General features: G+C 50.7%; 1 protein-coding gene across 6 annotated transcripts in view; it reads left to right on the plus strand.

Annotated features, from left to right (window-relative positions):
* Nucleotides 1-240: 240 nt before the first annotated feature.
* Nucleotides 241-19,508, plus strand: part of BRCA1 (BRCA1 DNA repair associated) — a 30,163-nt gene continuing 10,895 nt past the window's right edge. For 4 of the 6 annotated variants that reach the window (XR_013226945.1, XM_077313101.1, XM_077313098.1 and 1 more), the window contains exons 1-12: nucleotides 241-378; nucleotides 1,471-1,568; nucleotides 5,411-5,464; nucleotides 6,042-6,119; nucleotides 6,582-6,670; nucleotides 7,470-7,591; nucleotides 8,219-8,315; nucleotides 8,972-9,020; nucleotides 9,998-10,119; nucleotides 10,833-13,652; nucleotides 15,190-15,275; nucleotides 15,542-15,701. Coding sequence is in view for 5 of the 6 variants with exons in the window: in XM_077313101.1 (XP_077169216.1) it covers nucleotides 1,477-1,568; nucleotides 5,411-5,464; nucleotides 6,042-6,119; nucleotides 6,582-6,670; nucleotides 7,470-7,591; nucleotides 8,219-8,315; nucleotides 8,972-9,020; nucleotides 9,998-10,119; nucleotides 10,833-13,652; nucleotides 15,190-15,275; nucleotides 15,542-15,701 (3,769 nt within the window). In the remaining variant the exon portion in view is untranslated. Of the gene's footprint in view, nucleotides 379-1,312; nucleotides 1,338-1,470; nucleotides 1,569-5,410; nucleotides 5,465-6,041; nucleotides 6,120-6,581; nucleotides 6,671-7,469; nucleotides 7,592-8,218; nucleotides 8,316-8,971; nucleotides 9,021-9,997; nucleotides 10,120-10,832; nucleotides 13,653-15,189; nucleotides 15,276-15,541; nucleotides 15,702-19,508 lie in introns of those variants that run through there. The other 2 variants (XM_077313099.1, XM_077313100.1) reach the window with 2 other exon arrangements.

Here is a 19,508-nt window from a genome sequence, read left to right on the forward strand (position 1 = left end):
CCTCGCCATTGGGCCGCTTCCTTGCCACTCAGCCGATCCTATTGGTCGGCATGGAGTAAGGGGCGGGGCGTGGGGGACACAACAAAAACAGAGGAGGATGGGCAGAGGCGATATCCGCCCGCAGGGGCCACTTCCGGCTCGTGAGCGGGACTACGGCTCCCAGAAGGCCCTGCTCCTCTCGCCGCTCTTGCTAGGCAGTCCCTCTCCCCGCCCTTTGCGTTTCGTCACCACCGCCCCTGGCCCAATCGGAGCCGGCTGCTCGAGGTCCCACGTGATGCGGAAGCAGTGCGGTGACTGGCTGGCGGCAGGTCGCCTAGGAGACCGGGGAGGAAGGCGCGAAACGAGGTTTGGGGACCGAGGAGCGACGCGCGGACGGAGGTGAGTTTGGGGACGGGGGGCGCGGCTCGAAGCCCCCCCTCCCCCGGGCAGTTTCCCCGTCCAGCCCCACCCCGAAGCTCCAGTGCGGTTAGGGGTGCCAGCCTCCAGGCGGGGCCGGGAGACCCTATGCAGGGACAGCTGGTCGAGGGGGGGGGCGCATAAGTTGAGCTAATGAGTTAATTGATTGATTAATTAATAGGCGTGGCCAAGCTGGCTCTCCAGGGGCTCATGGGAATTGTAGTCCATGCACATCTGGAGAGTTTCCTGTATGGCATGGGTGGGCAGCTGTGGCCCTCCAGATGTTCACGGACATCCCATGAACAACCCATGGGAATTGTAATCTATGAACATCTGGAGAGCCACAGTTGCCCACTCCTGTTATGGCCATTTTGCAGCCGTGGCTGGCCATGGAGTTGAAGCTCTTGGATGATCTAGGTCAGCCCCCTTTCCTGGCACCTCGATTCCCACCGAAAGGAAGCCATCAGTCCCGAACTCAAATGCTCCCAAGTTTGGGGAATCGCTAAAGATAACCATCTTCAAGTATTTAAAAGGGTTCCATATGGAGGATGGAGCAGAGTTGCCCCGTAGGGACGGACCAGAACCAGTGGGATGAAATTAAAGCAAAAGAAATTCCATCTAAGCATCCGGAAGAAGTTCCTGACAGTCAGAGCAGTCTCTCAGTGGAACAGGCTTCCTCGGGAGGTTCTCCATCTTTGGAAATATTTAAACAGAGGCTGGAGAGCCATCTGATGGAGAGGCTGATCCTGTGAAGGTTCAAGGGGTGGCAGATGACAGTGGTTGTGAGTATCCAGCATAATGCAGGGGGTTGGACAAGATGATCCAGTAGGTCCCTTTCAACTCTATGATTCTAAGTGGTTGCATCTCCCATAGTTCTATGTAAATGCACGTTTTCTGAAGGTCAGCTAGTTCCAGTGTTTTGGCGAATAAGTTCCATTAAGGTGAGCAAGACTCCTTTCCCGATAAACATGCCTAAGAGTGGGCCTGTGAAGTAGAAACCGATGGCTGGGAGTATGCTTGGGGTCAAGGAAGTCAGACTGACATAAAGGTTTTGTTGTTTTTTTAATTTGGAAGGAAGGTATGGAAGAAGTCATGGATTCCTTTGGTCCAGATGTTACTGAGGTTCATGAAATACTGCTGGCCATGCAGAAGAACTTGGAATGCCCAATATGGTATGAAATGGAAGAACCGTGACTTTAGATTCTTACAGTCTGCACAAACTAGAATGCCATCTTGAGCTTGGTAGGCCTTGGAAGTGAATGCTTGGGTGTTTAAGGAGGTGTTGGCAGATATGCAAGAGCCTCTTGTGGCGCAGAGTGGTAAGGCAGTGACTTGCTGTCTGAAGGTGTCTGCCCATGAGGTTGGGAGTTCAATCCCAGCAGCCGGCTCAAGGTTGACTCAGCCTTCCATCCTTCCGAGGTCGGTAAAATGAGTACCCAGCTTGCTGGGGGGTAAATGGTAATGACTGGGGAAGGCACTGGCAAACCACCCCGTATTGAGTCTGCCATGAAAACACTAGAGGGCGTCACCCCAAGGGTCTGACACGACTCGGTGCTGGCACAGGGGATACCTTTACCTTTACCTGGCAGATATGCATTTGGGTGCAGGCAATGATAAGCACATTTCTAAGGACTACTTCCACTAGTAATGTGTGAGGAAGAAATACTGAAATGGTATCCTGTCCAGGTTTTGTTGCCAAAACAGAATTGTCCAGTCACCCATCATCCTACCCTGTTGTCCATTTGAACTGAAGTGGCCTGACTCAGAGGCTGCCCAGCTCTTATTGACTCCCCCCTCCAATTAATTTGAAAGCTGCTCTGCTAGTCTTTTTGAAATTTTATTTATTTATTATGTGATTGATTCATGATGTGATGATTTATGTATGTGATTTATTCACCACCAATCCCGGCATGGCTGGCTTGAGGCGCTTACAACAATGCAATAAAAACAACCATTAATTTATAAAACAATATTAAGTGCCAGTGGTGTGGCACTCATTTGGTTTGTGTGGCTTCAGCATGTAGTTCCCAAGCGCTGAACAGATCCAAACTCTGGCGCCACTTTCTGCACACTGAGATCCTTCCTCTCTAAGTCAAAACAGCTAACCAGCGTGGTTAAAGAGCAGCGGACTCTAATCTGGGGAACCGGGTTTGATTCTCTGCAGCCAGCTGGGTGCCCTTGATACAGTTCTTTTAGAGTTGTTCTCCTATCACTCTCTCAGCCCCACCTATCTCGCAGGGCAGACACCCTTGTGGGGAGAGGAGGAGAAGGGTGTTTGTAAGCTACTTTGGACTCCTCTGGGTAGTGAAAACAGGGTATAAGAAACCAGCTTCTTTGCTTCAGGCTTTGTAAATGTGCAGGTTAAAGTTCCTGTGATGGCATACCCTTCCTGCTATTCCCAACTGTTTCAGGCTGGGGGAGACATTGGGAAGGAGCTGCAAGCTTCTCTTGCGTGTGAATGGTCTCATTTGTTGTTTTCCTGCAAGGATGGGGATGGGGCATTTCTCTTTCAACTCAGAGTCTTTGAAGAGTCAAGGGGAGTAACTGGCTGGCACCATGGCACCCGCCACAGGTACCGAGTTGGGGAACCTGGACATACACTTAATGATTTCCTTTGTGATGCTGTAACGGAGGGTCCTGGTTTTGCTCTCTTTAGCTGTGTTAAATGTTGCCTGGTTCTTGGAGGCCACCACCCCTGCATTGCTGCTGGATGTTTGCTCTCGTGGAAGCCAACACCTGGGGGCAGTAAAGCCTAAGGCATCAGGCAGGATGAGACTAAAAGTTGGTCATGCTGTTATGCCTCTTGCTGCAGCCGGGCCGCCTTTATATGCATGCCGTTCCCAGAACACAAAGATAAGGCCAGATCAGACTATCAGTTGTAATACTAGGATGAGCGTTAAGAACATATTAAAAATAGACATGCTAATAAATAAAAATAATTTTTAAAAAATGCAAAATTGATAGGAGATCAGGTTATAGAAGCATTTCTGAAACAATCAAGATTTGGGAATAGAAGGACAGGAGGTCAGGTCTTCTCTGACATTTCATTGACAGTATCTAGAGAAAGATGAGCCCTATTCTTTCTTCCTAAACAGCCAATTAAAGCTGGACAAAGTGCAGAGGAGGATCACCAAGATGAGGAGGGGCTGGAGACCTTTCCTTGACGGAAGGCTGAAGAGGCTGGGAGTTTTCGTTTTAGAAGAGATGACTAAGAGGGGACATGATAGAGGTTTAGGAAATTAGGCATGGGATGGAGGGACTTGACAAAGAGATTTTTCTCCCTCCTAAAATACTAGATCTCCAGGGTATCCAAATGAAGCTGATGGGCAGCAGGTTCAAGCCAGACAAAAGGAAATACTACTTTACAAAGAGAGGGATTCAACTGTGGAATTTGCTGCCAGAGGATGTAGTGATGGCCAGAGGAAAGAAGGGCATGCGCAAGAGAAGCCTAGGAGCCTGTTCATACCATACGCCTTACATCAGAACTGTGGTTTGACTGCAAAGTGGGAGTTGAGCCATGTCCTGTACACCTCTGTCTAAATGGTAGAGGAGAGAAGTGGGTCTTTAAAGACTCTTCCAGGATGTGTTTTCTGAGACAGAGTTCTTCGGATACAAGAACCTGCCTTAGAAAAGCTCACACTCCAATAAACATTAGTCTTTAGGGTGTCACTGGACTTTTGTCCTGACATAGTAGACTAACATGGCTGCACCACTACAAATGTTTACCAAGAAGGCGTTTGGTTACTGATCACAGTGGCTTGGGTCCAGTGAACTGCCACTTGTGCAATGCCAATGCACTGCCACCTTTCCAGCCAGGCCTTGAGGCACTGATGAACTCTCAGCAATAGGAACAGGGGCTCAGGAACAAGGGCTTGAGCCGAAATTCCAGGCGTGCATCAAAGAAGAGTGAAGCCAAAACAGAGACTACACTCTTGATAAGGCAAAAAAGGCGTGCTCGATGGGGAGTTTGGAATCACACGTTTGTTTTCATCCCTGGATGCAGCTAGGCCCAAACCGCAGCGCTAGAAGAGCAGAGCAGAGATCTTTTTTCCATTTTTCCTGGAATCTGCTGCTTTTGACAGAGATTGATCTTTGCTCTTAAAAGCAGGGCTTGTTATGAGCGGCTGGCCGTGTTTCCAAGATCTGCCTTGAAAAGGCTCTCATCGGGTAGACCTCTAGTTGATGACTCTCCCCCAAATGCACTTCACTGCACTTAAACTGCACTGCCCTTGACCTGTGTAGAAGGCTGCATTCGAAACAGTGCAGTACAGCAGCTAAGAAGACTATGGCGATATGAGGCTGCATTGCTAGGAGCATAGAATCTAGGGCAGCGGTAGTCAAACTGTGGCCCTCCAGATGTCCCTGGACAGGGGCTCATGGGAATTGTAGTCCAAGGACATCTGGAGGGCCGCAGTTTGACTACCCCTGATCTAGGGCAAGGGAAGCTACAATACCACTCTATTCTGAGTTGGTTAGGCCTCATTTGGAATATTGTGTCGTGTTCTGGGTGCCACACTTCAAGAAGGATATTGACAATTTGGATTGTGTTCAGAGAAGGGCGTCTAGGATGGTTGAGGGGCTGGAATCCAGGCCTTACGTAGAGAGGTTGAGAAACGCAGGTATGTGTAGCTTGGAGGAGAGGCCAGGGGGTGATATAATAGCTGTTTTTAGTTATGTATAAAGTTGACATGTAGAAGAGGGGCCAACTTATTTACTGAAGTTTTAGGTAAAAGGACTAGAAGAAATGGGTTCAAATTATGGGAAAGGAGATTCTGCTTTAAATATTAGGAGGTATTTTCTGCCAGTGAGGGCTGTTTGTAGATGGAATCTGCTTTCTCCGGGGGGGGGGGTCCCCTTTGTTGAAAGTTTTTAGGAGATTGGATGAGCACCTGTCAGGAGTGTGTGTTTTTTAAGTCCCTGAGAAGATGGGGAAGGGGGGGGGGCTGAACTGAATGGCCCTTTGTGGTCTCTTACAGCTCTGAGTGATTTTGAATTGCTTTTATTAATCTTCTAGCCTGGAGGTGATGAAAGAACCAGTCTCGACCCATTGTGCCCATGTCTTCTGCAGGTAGGCCTCCTCTGTCTCTTGGGGTATTGTATACACCGGCCTCCCTCTACTTTCTTATCATTAAGAAACCCCTGAAGCTTCCTTCAGGCTTTGAGAAACTCCAGAAGTGGTGTGATTGTGCAGAATGTGATAGCTGTGTACACACCCACCCGTGGCCCTCCCCTTCCCACCCCCTCTAGGCCCATTATCAGCCATTTTTATTTATTTTATTTATTAATTTGTTACCTGCCACTTTTGGCAAGCCGGCTCGTAGCGGGCTACACGAGGAAGGAGAGGGTGGATCAACATGACTATATCTGGTCATATCCCCCAATAAGTGTTTAACGCATTTTTAAAACATATTAAAAATGTATTAACTCCCACCCATTGAGGAATCCCTTCTAGGGCCATCACGAAGCCCTGGTTGAGAAAGCCTTGTATACACGGACAGCAGTGAGCGGTAAAGGCCCCCCTCCCCCCCCCATATATAAACCCCTGGGTGTAGCTGAGGGTCTTGCACAAAGACTATCTCGGACAAGCTTACTGCCTTTCTGGAAATTTCAGAGCAAATCTTATTGTTTCTCCTCTTCTTCCTTAGTTTCTGCATATTGAAGCTCCTTGGGCAAAAGAGGGGTGTAGCTAAATGTCCGCTCTGCAGTGGCAACATCTCCAAAAGGTAAATGTGCTCTTTGGTTGTTTGCAGTATTTATATCCTGGGAGAGGAAAGGGAAGGCGACTGCAAGCCGCTTTGAGCCTCCTTCGGGTAGGGAAAAGCGGCATATAAGAACCAACTCTTCTTCTTCTTTCTCTTTAATGATATGCTCGAGGCAGTTTAGGTGCAGCACGATTCAACACAGAGGGAAACCAGTGATATGAAGGCTGGGCAAATAAATAATTGAACAGATAATACTATTAAAAGTGGCATCAGGACCAACGGAGGAAGAATTAGATTCTTTAATTAGACCAGTAAAATGCTTCAGATTAAGAACCGCTCCTTGAGACCCCACTCGTCATTGCTGCTTCGATTCCATCCCCCTAGCTCTGCCTCTTTGGGAACGTCTAAGGAAATTATCCGTTTTATCCTCCAGTCAGCAGATGCATTGCCGGCTGGTTTGTTATGTTCATTTATTTGTTTCAGCACTCTGCAGGAAGATATCCGATTCAAGCTCGTCATCAAAGCAGTGCTGGAAACCGTCAGTGCTTTGGAACGCGATACGGGCTTCAACTGTAAGCATCGTGCCTCACTGTGAGCTCTGCCAGCCTCTGCCCACAGCCCAAGGCTTGCTTCGGGAGGGGGAAGGCAGTTCTGACCGAGTTCCATTTCTGTTCTTCGTCTCATTCTCCTGATCCGGAGCTGCCCTTTATTCCCTCCCTTCCCAGCGCAGTCCAAAGCGTTGACTTTGAGGTTTAGGCCCTAGCAGTCTGCCTTCTTGCATCTTGCCACCAGCAGTGCTGCTTCCAAGTGTTGGTCCAAGGACAAGGGTGTAGAGAAGGGCCTGGGTGTTAACGCTGCTCCAAAGCCTCTTCTGCTTGAGGCTCAGCAGATGTCTTCCAGAAACAATGTGTGACGTTTGTCACTGCAAGCATGGTGTGCTGATTGGGAGCAGCAGGTTCTAATCTGGAGAGCCAGGTTTGATTCTCTACTCCTCCTCCAGCTGGGTGGCCTTTGGCCAGCCACGTTTCTCTCAGGGCCTCCTGCCTCGCAAGGTCCTTGTGGGGAAGGGAAGGGTGATAGTAAGCCGCTTTGAGATTCCTTAAGGCAGAGAAAAGTGGGGGGTGAAAACCAACTCTGCTTCTGTTCCCCCCTGATTGTGTTGGACTTCTCAGCCTTCCTGGGTGTGTGGCCATTAAAGCCTAACAGTCCTTCTGTTTGTCCAGAGTTGAGCTTCTCAGCTAAGGCCTGCTTGGCTTCAAGCTCTTAGAAATGCTTCCTGCTGGAGTGTATGAAATCTTGAGGTTGCATCCCCATCCTGCTGGTGGGAGGGATGATGTTTTATGCTCCGTTGTCCTGTGGTTTAAATTTCAGGGGATCAGTGTCTTCCTAGGAAAGCAGCAGCTCTGCAGGAAAAGCAGGTTGTCGTTGAAAGCAAAGGCTACCGGAGCAGACAGAATGCAGTGAAGAAAGTGGAAAAGAGCAACAGAGACATGGTAACAGCTCTCTCTCTCTCTCTCTCTCTCTCTCTCTCTCAAGTGCGGATGCATCATCTTTCCCTTCTAGAAAAACATTTTTTCCCTTTTAAGAATTATCTGAACAAAAGCTGCTTTTATTGCTTTGACTATCAAAGCAGTGATGCATTTTAATTGTCGTTGAAATTACCGCTCTGAGCAATATTCTTTTCCCCTTGCTCATGTGCAGCAGGCAGGCTTAGATGAATAAGCGTTTAAAAGGGATGCTGCAGAATGGAGCCATTGGCCGTTAAAACAGAGAAGGGCCTTGGCGTTGCTTATCACCTCCAAGCGAGTGCGGGGAATCAACACTTTGTCTTCCAGTCCCCACGCTCTCTTCCTGTCTCGCCCTGTGGCTGCTGACATAGCTGGAAGTGAAGTTTTCTTTCTGAAGAGGGCTGGCTCCTGTAGCAACGGTGGGCCTGCTTGAGTATAGGGGAGCAAAGGGCAATAGTTGTAGAGCATAAGGAAATCAGAAAGCCTCTGAGCATGAGGCACATTCAGCTAGAAAGATTACTTCTTGAAGGACTAGCTCTATGCATGTAAGATTGTCGAAAGAGGGCTGTTTTTGGATACAGTATTAACACACACCCTTTTTTGTGCTTCCAGAGCAAAAGTTCCCGTTTGTCACTTCCCAACAGACCTGTCACAAGGCGCTCCTTGATAAAGAAACAGAGCTCCAACAGGACTGTGTATTTTGAAACAGGTGTGTATCTTCGTGGACACATTGCACAACTCCGAAAAGCACCGTAGTCATAGGATTCCTTCATCTGGAGAAAGGCTCATTTGGATGTACATTTTGGGGGGAAACAGTGTTTTTTGGATTTGAGTCTTGAATTCTACATTAGTATTTCAGAGTACTTGGGCCCCTTTTACTTGTTTTGGAATTCTGAAATCTTTCTGGCTTCTTATTCTCTACCAGAGGACATTTTCTGAGGAGCTGGCTTGGCTGCTTTTGAACCAAGTGACACCAAAATTGCAGAGTCCCTAGACTTTGATTATCCACGAAAGACCGCCTTCTCTCTTCCCAGCAAACCTCCTGACAATTTTGTCTGTTTTGATTGAAATGTACTTGAGTACAGCTGCCTCACAGGGTGTCTGTTGTGGGGAGAGGAAGGGAAGGCGATTTTAAGCCACCCGCAGACGTCTTTGAGCAGTGAAAAGCAGGGGATAAAACCCAACTCTTCTACCGGAAACATGCTATTGGGAAACAGTGTCCATTCCCCCCCCCCGTGTCCCCATGGTGCTTCTGTGCCCCCTCTACAGTTTCCCCATCTTCTATGCCATTGTGAAGACAGCTTGTTTGAAATGCCTGAATCTCCTTTTCTGAAGGGTTCTCACCGTAAATGTTGTTTGCTGCAGGGTCGGACTCCTCTGAAGATCCCTTTGAGAAGGTGTGCACAGTCGGCTGGTAAGCAAAGCCATCCATCCCTGTTGCCTTTCTGTGAAAGTGCTGGGGGCGGTTTTCAGATTTACAACCAATATAAAACAGCTGGCAAGAAAAAAAAAGAACCAAAAAATATGTTTCCTTTGATAGCCCTGGATGTTTAGTGTGTCTGTTTCTCAGAAGCTGGGCTCACAGCAGTTGTTCAGGGGAGTTTTCTGTTGGGCTGCTTTGGAGCTCTGTCTTCCTTGTTTGTGAGAAAAGCACGCCAGCCTTGTGTTCGTTGAACTGAGGGACCCTGAAGACGGCATGATGGGAACGGATGGATTCAGACCCAGCTGCTATTGTCAGGGCACAAGGATACACTCCACCTCTCCTTTTAGAAACTGCAGTGATTTACTGCCACCTTAACGTCACCTGTAAATGTTCAGATGACAGATGTATTTATGTCTCCGTGTTTCATGCCACCCAAAGGAGCTACTGATAAAACCCTCAGTCACTCATGTTGCATTAATAGGAGACAAGATAAAGCACAAGTCCCGCTCCATGTTGAAGAAGAGCTGTGTTTATGCTCCACTTTTCGCTCTGCAACGGGACCCAACACATCTTCCGAGCACTTTTCCTTTCCTCTCCCCACAACAGATATTCTGTGAGGCTAAGAGAGCAGCTCTCAGAGAACTGTGACTGGCCCATGTCACTCAGCTGGCTGCAGGTGGAGGAGGAGTGGGGAGTCAAACCCGGTTCTCCAGATTAGAGTCCGCTGCTCCTAACCACTACACCACGCTGACTGCAAGCGTCTTCCATCTCACCTTCTCTCTCTGTGATCCTTGTCTGAAGATCTTTTGAGAGGGCTTCTTTTTGGTCCTGTTCACAAAGGCTGTTCACTGAGCATATGGGGTTCAGATGGCTAATTCTGACACCCGTAAAGCCCTAATACCTTGAGACTGGTAGAAAGCGACCTTCTTGCTCACCCAGGTGTTTAGCCCTGTTCTCCTTCTCTGCAGGGTGGGTCAGAGAAACGGTTCTCGGGATGGCAAAAGGCATGTTGAAAAGCAAAGGCGAAGTCCCCGTCAAGTGGAGCCTCAGGAGCCAGATGGCGAAGACGTGGTGCTGCTGGGGGGCCCAGGTAGGAGTGCTGCTTTGACACCTGGGCGGGACTCTTAAAACAAGAGCCCACCAAACCCAGCATTAACCTGGCTCCGTTTGTCCCCCTGCCTGTAAGACAGAGAGAGAACCTCAGTTTGTTTTTCTGTGATTCAGCAATTTGAGGTTGGAATTCTGAAGGACGTAGAACACCTAGAACACTGTTTGAATCTATGTCAATGAAGAAATCCTGGTTTTGTTTAGCACACCTGTTGGTGGCTATGATGGAACAGGCCTGCTTTGACTCTGCAAGCTCTATTCCGCCTTCCTCACCCCTTTTCTGGAGAGTTGCCATCTCCTGGAGGGTGTATAAAGGCGTCTCTCTGTGTAACCATCAGCATCATCTGATGGTTGTACAGGGCTGCCTGCTGTCAGGACCAGGACTCCCAGCTGCCCCTTCTGATTCTGAGGTGTTGCCTCTGTGTCTCCCACGGCCCAGCAGGTGAACACTACAGGGACAATTGACAGCAGAGCTACCCTTGGAGAATAGCTGCTTGCTCAGCTCCCTCCCCTGACCCAGTGTCTCCTCCTTCAGACAGAGCTCTGGCTTCTCTTCAGGGCAGATGGGAGCAGCGTTGGGAGGTGGCCGTTCCGGACGGAATTGCTGGGAGAGAACTGGTTGCTAGACTGGGGCAGGTGAGGCTGGGCCAGGACCTGTCCCTCTGGCTGTCTCACCGCGGAACTCTCTCCTTTCAGAGGCCGGACGGGATGGCCCAGCAGGCAGTCGAGCCAGCCGAGGAAACGGGGATGCTGTTAAAGAGAGTGTCGCTGTGGAGAAGAGGCGGGACTTGTCTTCCCCAGATCTCCGCAGTGGGGGACGTGGAAGGCAGCCCATCTCCAGTCCCGCTCAGGAGGACAGCTCTTGTTCTTTACCCAGCCCGGAGAGATCCCGACTGGCGGTAGAAGCCACAGATCCTGCCACAAATCAGCAAGCGGGTCATAAGGCAGAAATGATTGGCACGGCGCAGCCTGCTGGAAGTGCACATGGTTACGGCCACGTCTGTGAAGACGAGCCAGAGCTGCAACAGCCTCTGAGCTCCCCGGGAAGTCCTCTGAACCAGGTATCTGGGAAGAAGCTGAACCAGAGCATCCAGAAGGTCAGCGAGTGGTTTTTGAAAAGCAAGGCCCTCTCTCCTGCCCCTTTGCAGGATCTTGATGCCGAGGAGAGGGACCTGATCCTAAGTCCATACCTGCCAGATGGGGATTGTCATCTCTTCCAAGAGACCGGGCTGACGGGGGACCAGTGGGACGCTGCAGCAGGGTGTGGGGTCAGCAGGCCTGTGACCAAACCAGCTGCTTCCAGAATGGTAGAGAAAATATTTGGCAGAACATACGTGAGGACACGCAAGTCCAGTCGCATCTGCATCTCAACGGAGGAAAGCTCTGTGAACAGCGAGTCCTGCGACCACCCGCTAAGAAGAATCCCCGCCCACTCAGAGGCCCCCCTGGAGATGACCCCTGAGGAGGCCACAAGACAGGACAGCGAGGGGACCGGGGGAAACGTGGATGCCCTTTTGGACAAAGATGGCCGTGGTTTTGCCCTGGGGGATGGAGCTGCCGGTGCTGTGCAGAGGCCAGCAGAGCTTCTCGCCAAGGAAGGGCCGCCTGGCTTCGAGGGGGATGCCTCTCCCGCCCCGTGCAACTTGCAAGACTTGAACTCTTTGAGCAAGGGGCGCCAGCAACCAGGCCAGCCAGTCTGTCCGCTGCAGTTAGCCGAGCAAGGGAGCTCTGGGCCGCCCGAGAAGGCCCAGGCAGGCAGCAGCCCAAGCAGCGAGAGGTCCCGGGAAGGCAGCTCCGGCCGGCTGCACATCAGGCGCAGCAAGAGGCTTCTGTCGTGGGCAGGAAAAGAGCAGTGGGAGGGGGAGCCAGCCCAGAAAAGGAGGAAGCAGTCGGATGGGGGGGAGACCCAGGCAGGACATGCATCTCCCTCAGCAGCAGCCTTGCTGGGCAGAAAGACAGGCCTGGCAGGCGATGCCAACCCTCCCGGTGGGGAGGCCACTCTGAAGAGCAGTCCTTGCCACCTTGTCCCTCTTTGCACCTCCCAGGACAGTGGCTCAGCGCTGCAGCAGCCTCTTGCAGAGGCAGAACAAAGCCACCTTGAGGCCAAGGCGTGTGCAGCTGTGCCTCAGTCCGAGCAGAATGCCCCAGAGGGGAGGGGGCTTTGCCTGCAGGGGGCCAAGGGAAGCGGCACGAGCCCCAGAGTGCCTGATGAAGCCCCCCCGGGGAACGGGGAGCTGAATGCAGGAACGGACGAGAGCGAACTGGATGCAGGTTTCATGTGGAAGGTATTCCACCGCTGCAAGCGCCAGTCGTTCCTGCTGCATCCAGCGCCATCCGAGAAACCTGCTGCAGGAACCCAAGCAGAGCTGAACGTTGGCCCAGTCGAAGGCAGCGAGGCCAGTCCTGTGCAGAAATCCACTCCAGGCGTACCCAGCAAGGTGAGACGAGAAGCCGCCTCCAGCAGTCCGTCTCAGCCTCTCCAGGTTGCTTCACCAGCTGTCTTCCCAAATAGTTTGTGCACGCCAGTGAGAGGCCGAGAGGCCCAGAGTGGGGATCTGTTGCAGAGCCCAGAGCCAGCAAGCAACAAGAAAGAGCCCTTAAAAGGGGGGGAAGCGTCAACTGTAGACTGCTGCAGCTGTGGAAGCTCCAGTCTCTGGAGAAGGGGGGACTGTCAGGGCACCAGTTTACACCCCGCTGAGGAGCTGAGCGCCAAGACAGCCCAGGTTGTAGAAAGGACACCGGGAAGTGACCGACAGAAAGCTTTGCCCTGCAACTCCTGCTTGGATCTGACCCAGCCCCCTTCTCTTGCTTCTCAGCCCAGGCGTGGCAGCGTGGAAAACAAGAGCGGAGCCGTGGGACAAAAGCAGCTGAGTGGCGCTGGGGAACCCCCGGGGGTTTCTGGACAGTCCCCCGAGGAAGAGACTCCTGGCTTCGTGCTGCTCTCAGACACGCCGGAGGGCTTGCTGGGCCCCGGCACTGACAGCGCGCTTCATCCTTGGGAGTTGGGCCCGCAGGACGCCTTGGCTACGTTTGCCGGGACGGCCCAGGGCAGCCCCCTCGAGAGCGCCTGGGAGGGCAACAGCAGTTGCGGGTCGAGGCCTGGGAGCCCCCCGCAGGCCCCCCGGAGGCGGGTGCAGAAGCTCTCTTTCTCCCAAGAAGAAGGCTCCAGCGAAGACGAAGAGCTGCCCTGCTTCCAAGCGCTGGTCTTTGGCCGGTCGGCAAGCACCCCGTCGCAGCCAGCGAAAGAGTGGGCGGCATCAGCACAGGCTCCGGCCCAGAGGAGCAGCAGCCGAGGCGGCCCCAAACCCTGGCCGGAGGAGGAGGGCTCTCCCAGCCGGGGGTCCGAGGGCTCTGTGACCTTGTTTTCCTCTCCGTCCGAGGACTCCCCCGGCAAGCCTTGCCACACGAGACTCTTGACGCCAGCTCCCACTCCCCCGAGGACAGGCCAAATCGCCAGAGATGCGGGACGGCCGCAAGACGGGCACCGAGACGGTAGAAACGCAGAACCTAATTTAGGTATGATGCTCTGGGTTAAAAAAAAAAACCCCGAACCCTCTTTCTCTTGTTTCTGTCATCACGTTCCTTGAAGCTTTGAGTTCAGTGGCCTTTTCCCCGTTCCCGCTGCAGACCTCAGCTTTGACCCCGGTGCTGTTCCTGAGGGTTTACTGCTCTGGAGCAGTTTGTGAGGGAGGGCCTCAGGGGCACAGGAGGCAGGAAAGCCCTGCAGTGGAGGGAAGGATTCCAGTGGTCCCCTGCAGTAGTCAAGTCCCCAAACGGCGCTGCACTTGCCCTCAGTTTGGATTTAGGAACAAAAGTTGGATGCTTCCATGCCATGACACATTGCTGATGGCTGTCAACTGTATGCTTTGGCACAGGGGTAGTCAAACTGCATTCGCTGGCAGGGGGCTCCTGGGAATTGCAGTCCATGGACATCTGGAGGGCCGCAGTTTGACTACCCCTGCTTTGGCACAAAAACATCAGGGTGTGGGTGTTGTGTTTGCCTTTCTCTTAATGTCCTGCTTGAGCAAGAATCTTGTCCCTTAAAGCTTTCGTTTTGCATTTGAAAAGGTGACCTGATTTTTCACCCCTTTAAAAGAACTATTGGTGGTCCCCTGCATGCCCATTAAGGTTCAGGGATGTTCATTCCCCTTCCACATTATACCTGTTTTGCAGAGGCCGCTGCAGGTGTGTTCCATAAAATGTGAGCTGGCCCAGTTTTAATGGCAGTAGTGTAGAAGTTGTCTGTTATCCCTGGTTCCCCGGCGAGGGTTCTGTGTCTCCATGGTGGGAATATGGATAGATTCAGGCAACTTGTTTTTACACTTGCAGACACAGCAACACACACTGCGAAAGTACTGAATTGCAGACTTGCTTGCCAAAAGACACACTGAGGCTCACTTGCTCTGATGACTTTAACAAGACTTAGACGTACTGATGCTTGGAAGTAAAGACACAAAGATCCATGTTGCCATGTTTTCTAGGTCCCTGCTAAAACAGTCTTTCTAATGCTGCCTCTAGTTTATTGAGGTGTTATCCCCCCCCCCTAAACACAATCAAACTCCTCAAAAGTCTGGGGCTGCTGATAAGGAACGCAAATGAAGTAAACATGGTCGGCTTAATCTTCTGCCTGAAGAAAGAACACCAGAGAGTGTTTCCTCCAGCCTGGGAAATCCTGCTCAGTCCTGCCTTGAGGGGTTTTTGCTGTCCGTAGATGTCCATCAGCTCCCTTGGGCTAGGCCAGTGTTGTTGTTTTTCTGCCATAGAACAATGTCCTCATCCTTAAAAAAAAAAACATATTGCTAGTTTCAGGAATGTACCCAGATTCATCTGTCGGCGCCTTTCTCCTGTGTCTCGTCTCAGCCAGTTTGTGTTTCTGCAGGGTTGCTGGGCCCCTGCAATCTGCCTGCCTGTCCCAGCCCTTCCTCTTGCCCTTGTAGCCCTGCTGCTGTCCCCAGGGGACGGTGTGTAGGGACAGCTCGGGTGTCTCCATAAACACAAGATTCCCAGTGTGTCAGCCCTGTAGCGGAAAACGATTTTTTTTTCTCTTCTCAAGGTGAAGCTTTGGCTTATGACAGTGAAGTTACCCACCTGGGGGATTCCTCAGGCTTCTCTTCGCAGAGCGAGATCTTCACCACCCAGGTATGGGATCCTCCGTCTTTCAGGCGGCCACGGTGGGCTGATGCAGGCAGACTGCAGCATGGGGGAGCCGGGTCCAGAGACTGGAGTAAGGCCTGGGGGAAAGAAAGAGACCTTCTGGAAATCTGTTGGAGCAGTGGAGCCAGGTGCCTTAGTGGGGGGACGATCGAGGCTTCGTTGCTGGAGGCCTTTAAGCCGGCGTGGAGAACGGTGGACTCTAATTTGGAAGACTGAGCTGCAGAGGCCCTCCTTCTCTCCTCTGTTGGCAGCAAAAAGATGCCCTGCAGAACAACTTGAGGGAGCTGCAGCAGGAGATGGCCATTCTTCAGGCAGCCCTGAGGGAGGGGAGCCAGGAGGCTGCCACAGAAGGGACACAGCTGCCCGGGGAGGAAAGTGCTCTCCCTGGAGGACAGACAAGTTCAGGAAGGGGTAAGTAGGGCTGCACATAAATTTCCCCCCGAGAGGCCTGGCTGTGGTCCCTCTCCATCTGCTAACAAAGAATTCTGTGCCAAGAGTTAGAATTAGAGAATCTTAGCAATATCCAGGGTCATCTAGTCCAGGGGTAGTCAACCTGTGGTCCTCCAGATGTCCATGGACTACAATTCCCATGAGCCCCTGCCAGCAAACGCACCACGTTTGTAGTCCAATTGGGAATTGTAGTCCATGGACATCTGGAGGACCACAGGTTGACTACCCTTGATTCTAGTCCAACCCCCCGCAGAATGCAAAGAATTTGCAACTACTTTTCCCAATCATCTGTTTTTTCGACTATGTTTGTAAGCTGCTGGTTATTGATCGTCTGGCGTGTGTCATGTAGCCAGGAGATACTTAGGACTGTGTGTTGCATAGCCAGGCACGGAGACCCTACCGTAACGCTCCACCCATCTCCCCCCAAGCATGGAGGTGACCTTACATCATCTCCTCCTTTGAGGTGGGTGGGGCGATGGGCTGTGTAATGTGACTCCTTTGTCCCCCACGGAGTGCCCTGGGGGGGGGGGGGGCTGGAATGCTCCCCTGCAGGTCCCCCTCTGCCCTTTCCTGGCCATGATGGCATGTTTTGGGTGGGCATCCTCAGAGCTAGAAGTCAGGAATTAGAAGCTTCCTAGGTGCTCTAGCAATTGTTCTGCACTGGGTAGTTCTGAAATCTGCCCACCAAGCCGGGTTTTCTGTGCCAAATTTCAGACTGTTACTTTGTATGGATGAGAAGCAGAATCTGCAGACGTGATGAGGGCAACTGACCCACCGCAGTGCAGCCCCTCTTTGTGCTTGAGCAGCGCAGCATTTATTGAGGACTCCTGTGTTGCTCCCAGAACAGGAAACCGCCAGAGTCCTTCCTCTGGTTAAGCTTTTAGGCTTCTTCACCTTCCGGGGAGCTTTTGCTGATGACCTGTAGTTGGCAGGTTTCCCCCGTCTGGTTTTTATCCTCCCTCTTTCATTCTAAAAACATTTTCTCAGCACTGCGGTACCCTGTTGCACATCCTGCCACTGATGAGTTACTGACTTAATTTCTTCCTGTGTTGCTGAGGAATTTGTACACGTTCAGCTTGGGCTCTGTTGCTATGGCAGTGGCTTAACATGCATCTCCATCCCCGTCTCGTGGGGAGAGCATCTTGGGTTCGCTGGTTGTCTTCACTTGAGTGACACCCCCTGGCAGTGCCTTGGTCCGGGGGGAGGGGGGGTTGCTCCTCTTCTGGAGTTGCATGAATGGATGGTCCTCAGAAGGAGAGACCTCCTCCGGGTTTTTCCTGTCTCATTCATTCACACGCCGGGCCAGACAAATTCAGCTGGCTGAACGTCCCTAGTCACAGTCGATTCCCGTTCTCCGTGGCCTTTTCTGCAGCAGACTTGTTGGTGTGGGAACAAATGATTGTGCGAAACATGCGTGTTTAGCTTCTGTAAAAAGAGCTTGCGAAAAGGACTTAAAGAAACGTTTCATAAAAGATGAAAGAAAGTAACATCCTGACTAGCTGAGCTTTGCGGCCCAACAACGTGTCCGCTGCTTCTTCGGAACAAGCACAGTTTAACTCTTTCACGGCTGAAGGGAGGACACTGGCCAGACTCCGACAAGACCCTTGATTTTTTTCCAAAGGGAAATCGTGGCAAGTGTGTGTGCAAACTGACAGAATCTCCTGACGCAATGTCTGGGGTGGTGAGAGGCTGGCTCCTGGGCATCAGGAGAGATTCCTGCAGATTCCCACTGTCTGCTTTGCTTTGTGTGTTGCACCCTTTATCCTCCTTGGAGACACATCCATCTTGGGCTGGAAAGCACGGTGCCTCTGGCAAGTGGGAGTTGTCTCCTGGCAACCAGTCAGGTTTCTGTGAATTTGGTCCTTTCGGGCCATTGATGATGTGCCACAGATAAGTCATGAGAGCCAGCTTGGTGCAGTGGTTAAGAGCGACAGCTTCTAGTCTGGAGAACTGGGTCTGATTCCCCACTCCTCCTCCCCATGCAGCCAGCTGGGTGACCTTGGCCCAGTCCCAGTTCTCTTAGGGTTCTCAGCCCCACCTCCCTCCCAGGGTGCCTGTCGCAGGGAGAGGAAGGGGAGGCGATTGTAAGCCGCTTGTTTCTTTGAGCTGCCGGAGCAGAGTAAAGTATTTGGGGGCTAGTCATAAAAGTTTCAACACGATTGCATTGTTTGACAGTTTTGATTACAAATTATAGTCCTCGTCTTGGGTTTTTTTACAAAGCTTTCTGCCTATTTCTAATTGCTTTCTAAGGGGAGGAGATGTATTCATGTTCTTTTGAAGCATCATAAACAAACAGAAACAGGTGACAGGAAATGCAGTTTCAGGCCTCCGCTGTTGTTTCCTTGTTTCCTCTTCCATCTTGTCCTGTTACTCCAAGTACCCTGTTTGACACTTATTCCTTTTATAAAAGGGGGCTGAATATTCAAAGCGTAACCTGAGCAATGACATACAGGAATGCTGAATGATGCCTTCTTTGTGTTGTGTTTTCTAAATTCTTAAAAATGCAAGTACTCTCCGGAACTGGGGTCTAGTGTGGTTCTACTTATTATGGTTAATGGGTCGTAATAAATCAGCAAACTCGTAGAGCAGGTTTAGAGACCTAACGTCACGTCAATACTACTAGCCAAAAATAATTTCCCTGACATTTCCAGTTTGTTCACAATGCATTTTGTAAAACGACTAGCAGAGCTGAAAGCAAAGAGACTGATTTTCTTGATCACCCCCCCCCCCATTTAAAACAAGCTGTTCCGAGTCCACAGTGGGTTGTAAAACTGGATGTTATGGGTTGGGAGGTGTTGCTTGCAGGCCCTATTCTTCCGCTGAGCTACTGTGAGAAGTTCACATTTTTAGTGTGGCTCTTAATGTGTAAAGCTGTCAGTAATAAACTGTGGGCAACAACTGTTTCTGTGAGAAGGCGAAAGGACATTTTTTGTCTTGGGGAAAACCAGGTTCAAGGGAGGGGCATCCCCTTAGCCAAGCCACACACAAGCTAAAACTCTCATTGGCTGAATTAACGCCACGTATTAATCCCTAGAAGTATGGTAAATGAACAATCCCCCAAAGATTCAATTTTGACAGGTCCCAGCCTTCAAGCTACAAGAGAAAATCAGAAGTTTATTTGCTGAGTTCAGGTTCAGGGGGAAAATCATGAATTCCTCAAGCAATAATTAATTACTCTGTGGTTTAGTTAAACCCTTTTTTTTTTTCAAAATTATTTAACAGCTCTTGAGATGATTATTTCTGTAATTTCATGGGGGGGGGGCGTGACAATTATGTATTCACAGGAGCTGCAGAACCCAACTTGAACTAACATACAAACTGAAAGCTAAGAAAAAAGAACAAATTCCACTTCTAACCAGGCTCCAGTTAACTCTTTACAATCCATTTCACCACAATTATGTAAATATTAAAAAGCACCTTTAGCATTAGGATCCATTAGGCTCAAATCCCTATACATGATATTCCTACCCTGTCTAAACTGGATTTCAGAATGAATTGAAATTAAGTTCTTCTAGCTCTGAAATCTGCATAGCATTCTCCTCCCTTATACAGAGTATGTGGTTGCATGTAAAACGCCTCTACTAAATCCCCTGATTTCTCGCCGTTCAGAGCATTGACCTTCTTGTTCTTTGTTCAAGCAGTGGTCTTTGTTCTGTGATTTATCGTGGCAGAAGGACATCCCATTCATCCCATTAGCTGTATTATCTCTGAGTTCTCAAACAATGGGCAGTACTTTGTACATTTTCCCGGGAAGCAAAAAGCAGACTA

This window comes from Paroedura picta, chromosome 16 (assembly GCF_049243985.1).
Source record: "Paroedura picta isolate Pp20150507F chromosome 16, Ppicta_v3.0, whole genome shotgun sequence".
NCBI lineage: Eukaryota > Metazoa > Chordata > Lepidosauria > Squamata > Gekkonidae > Paroedura > Paroedura picta.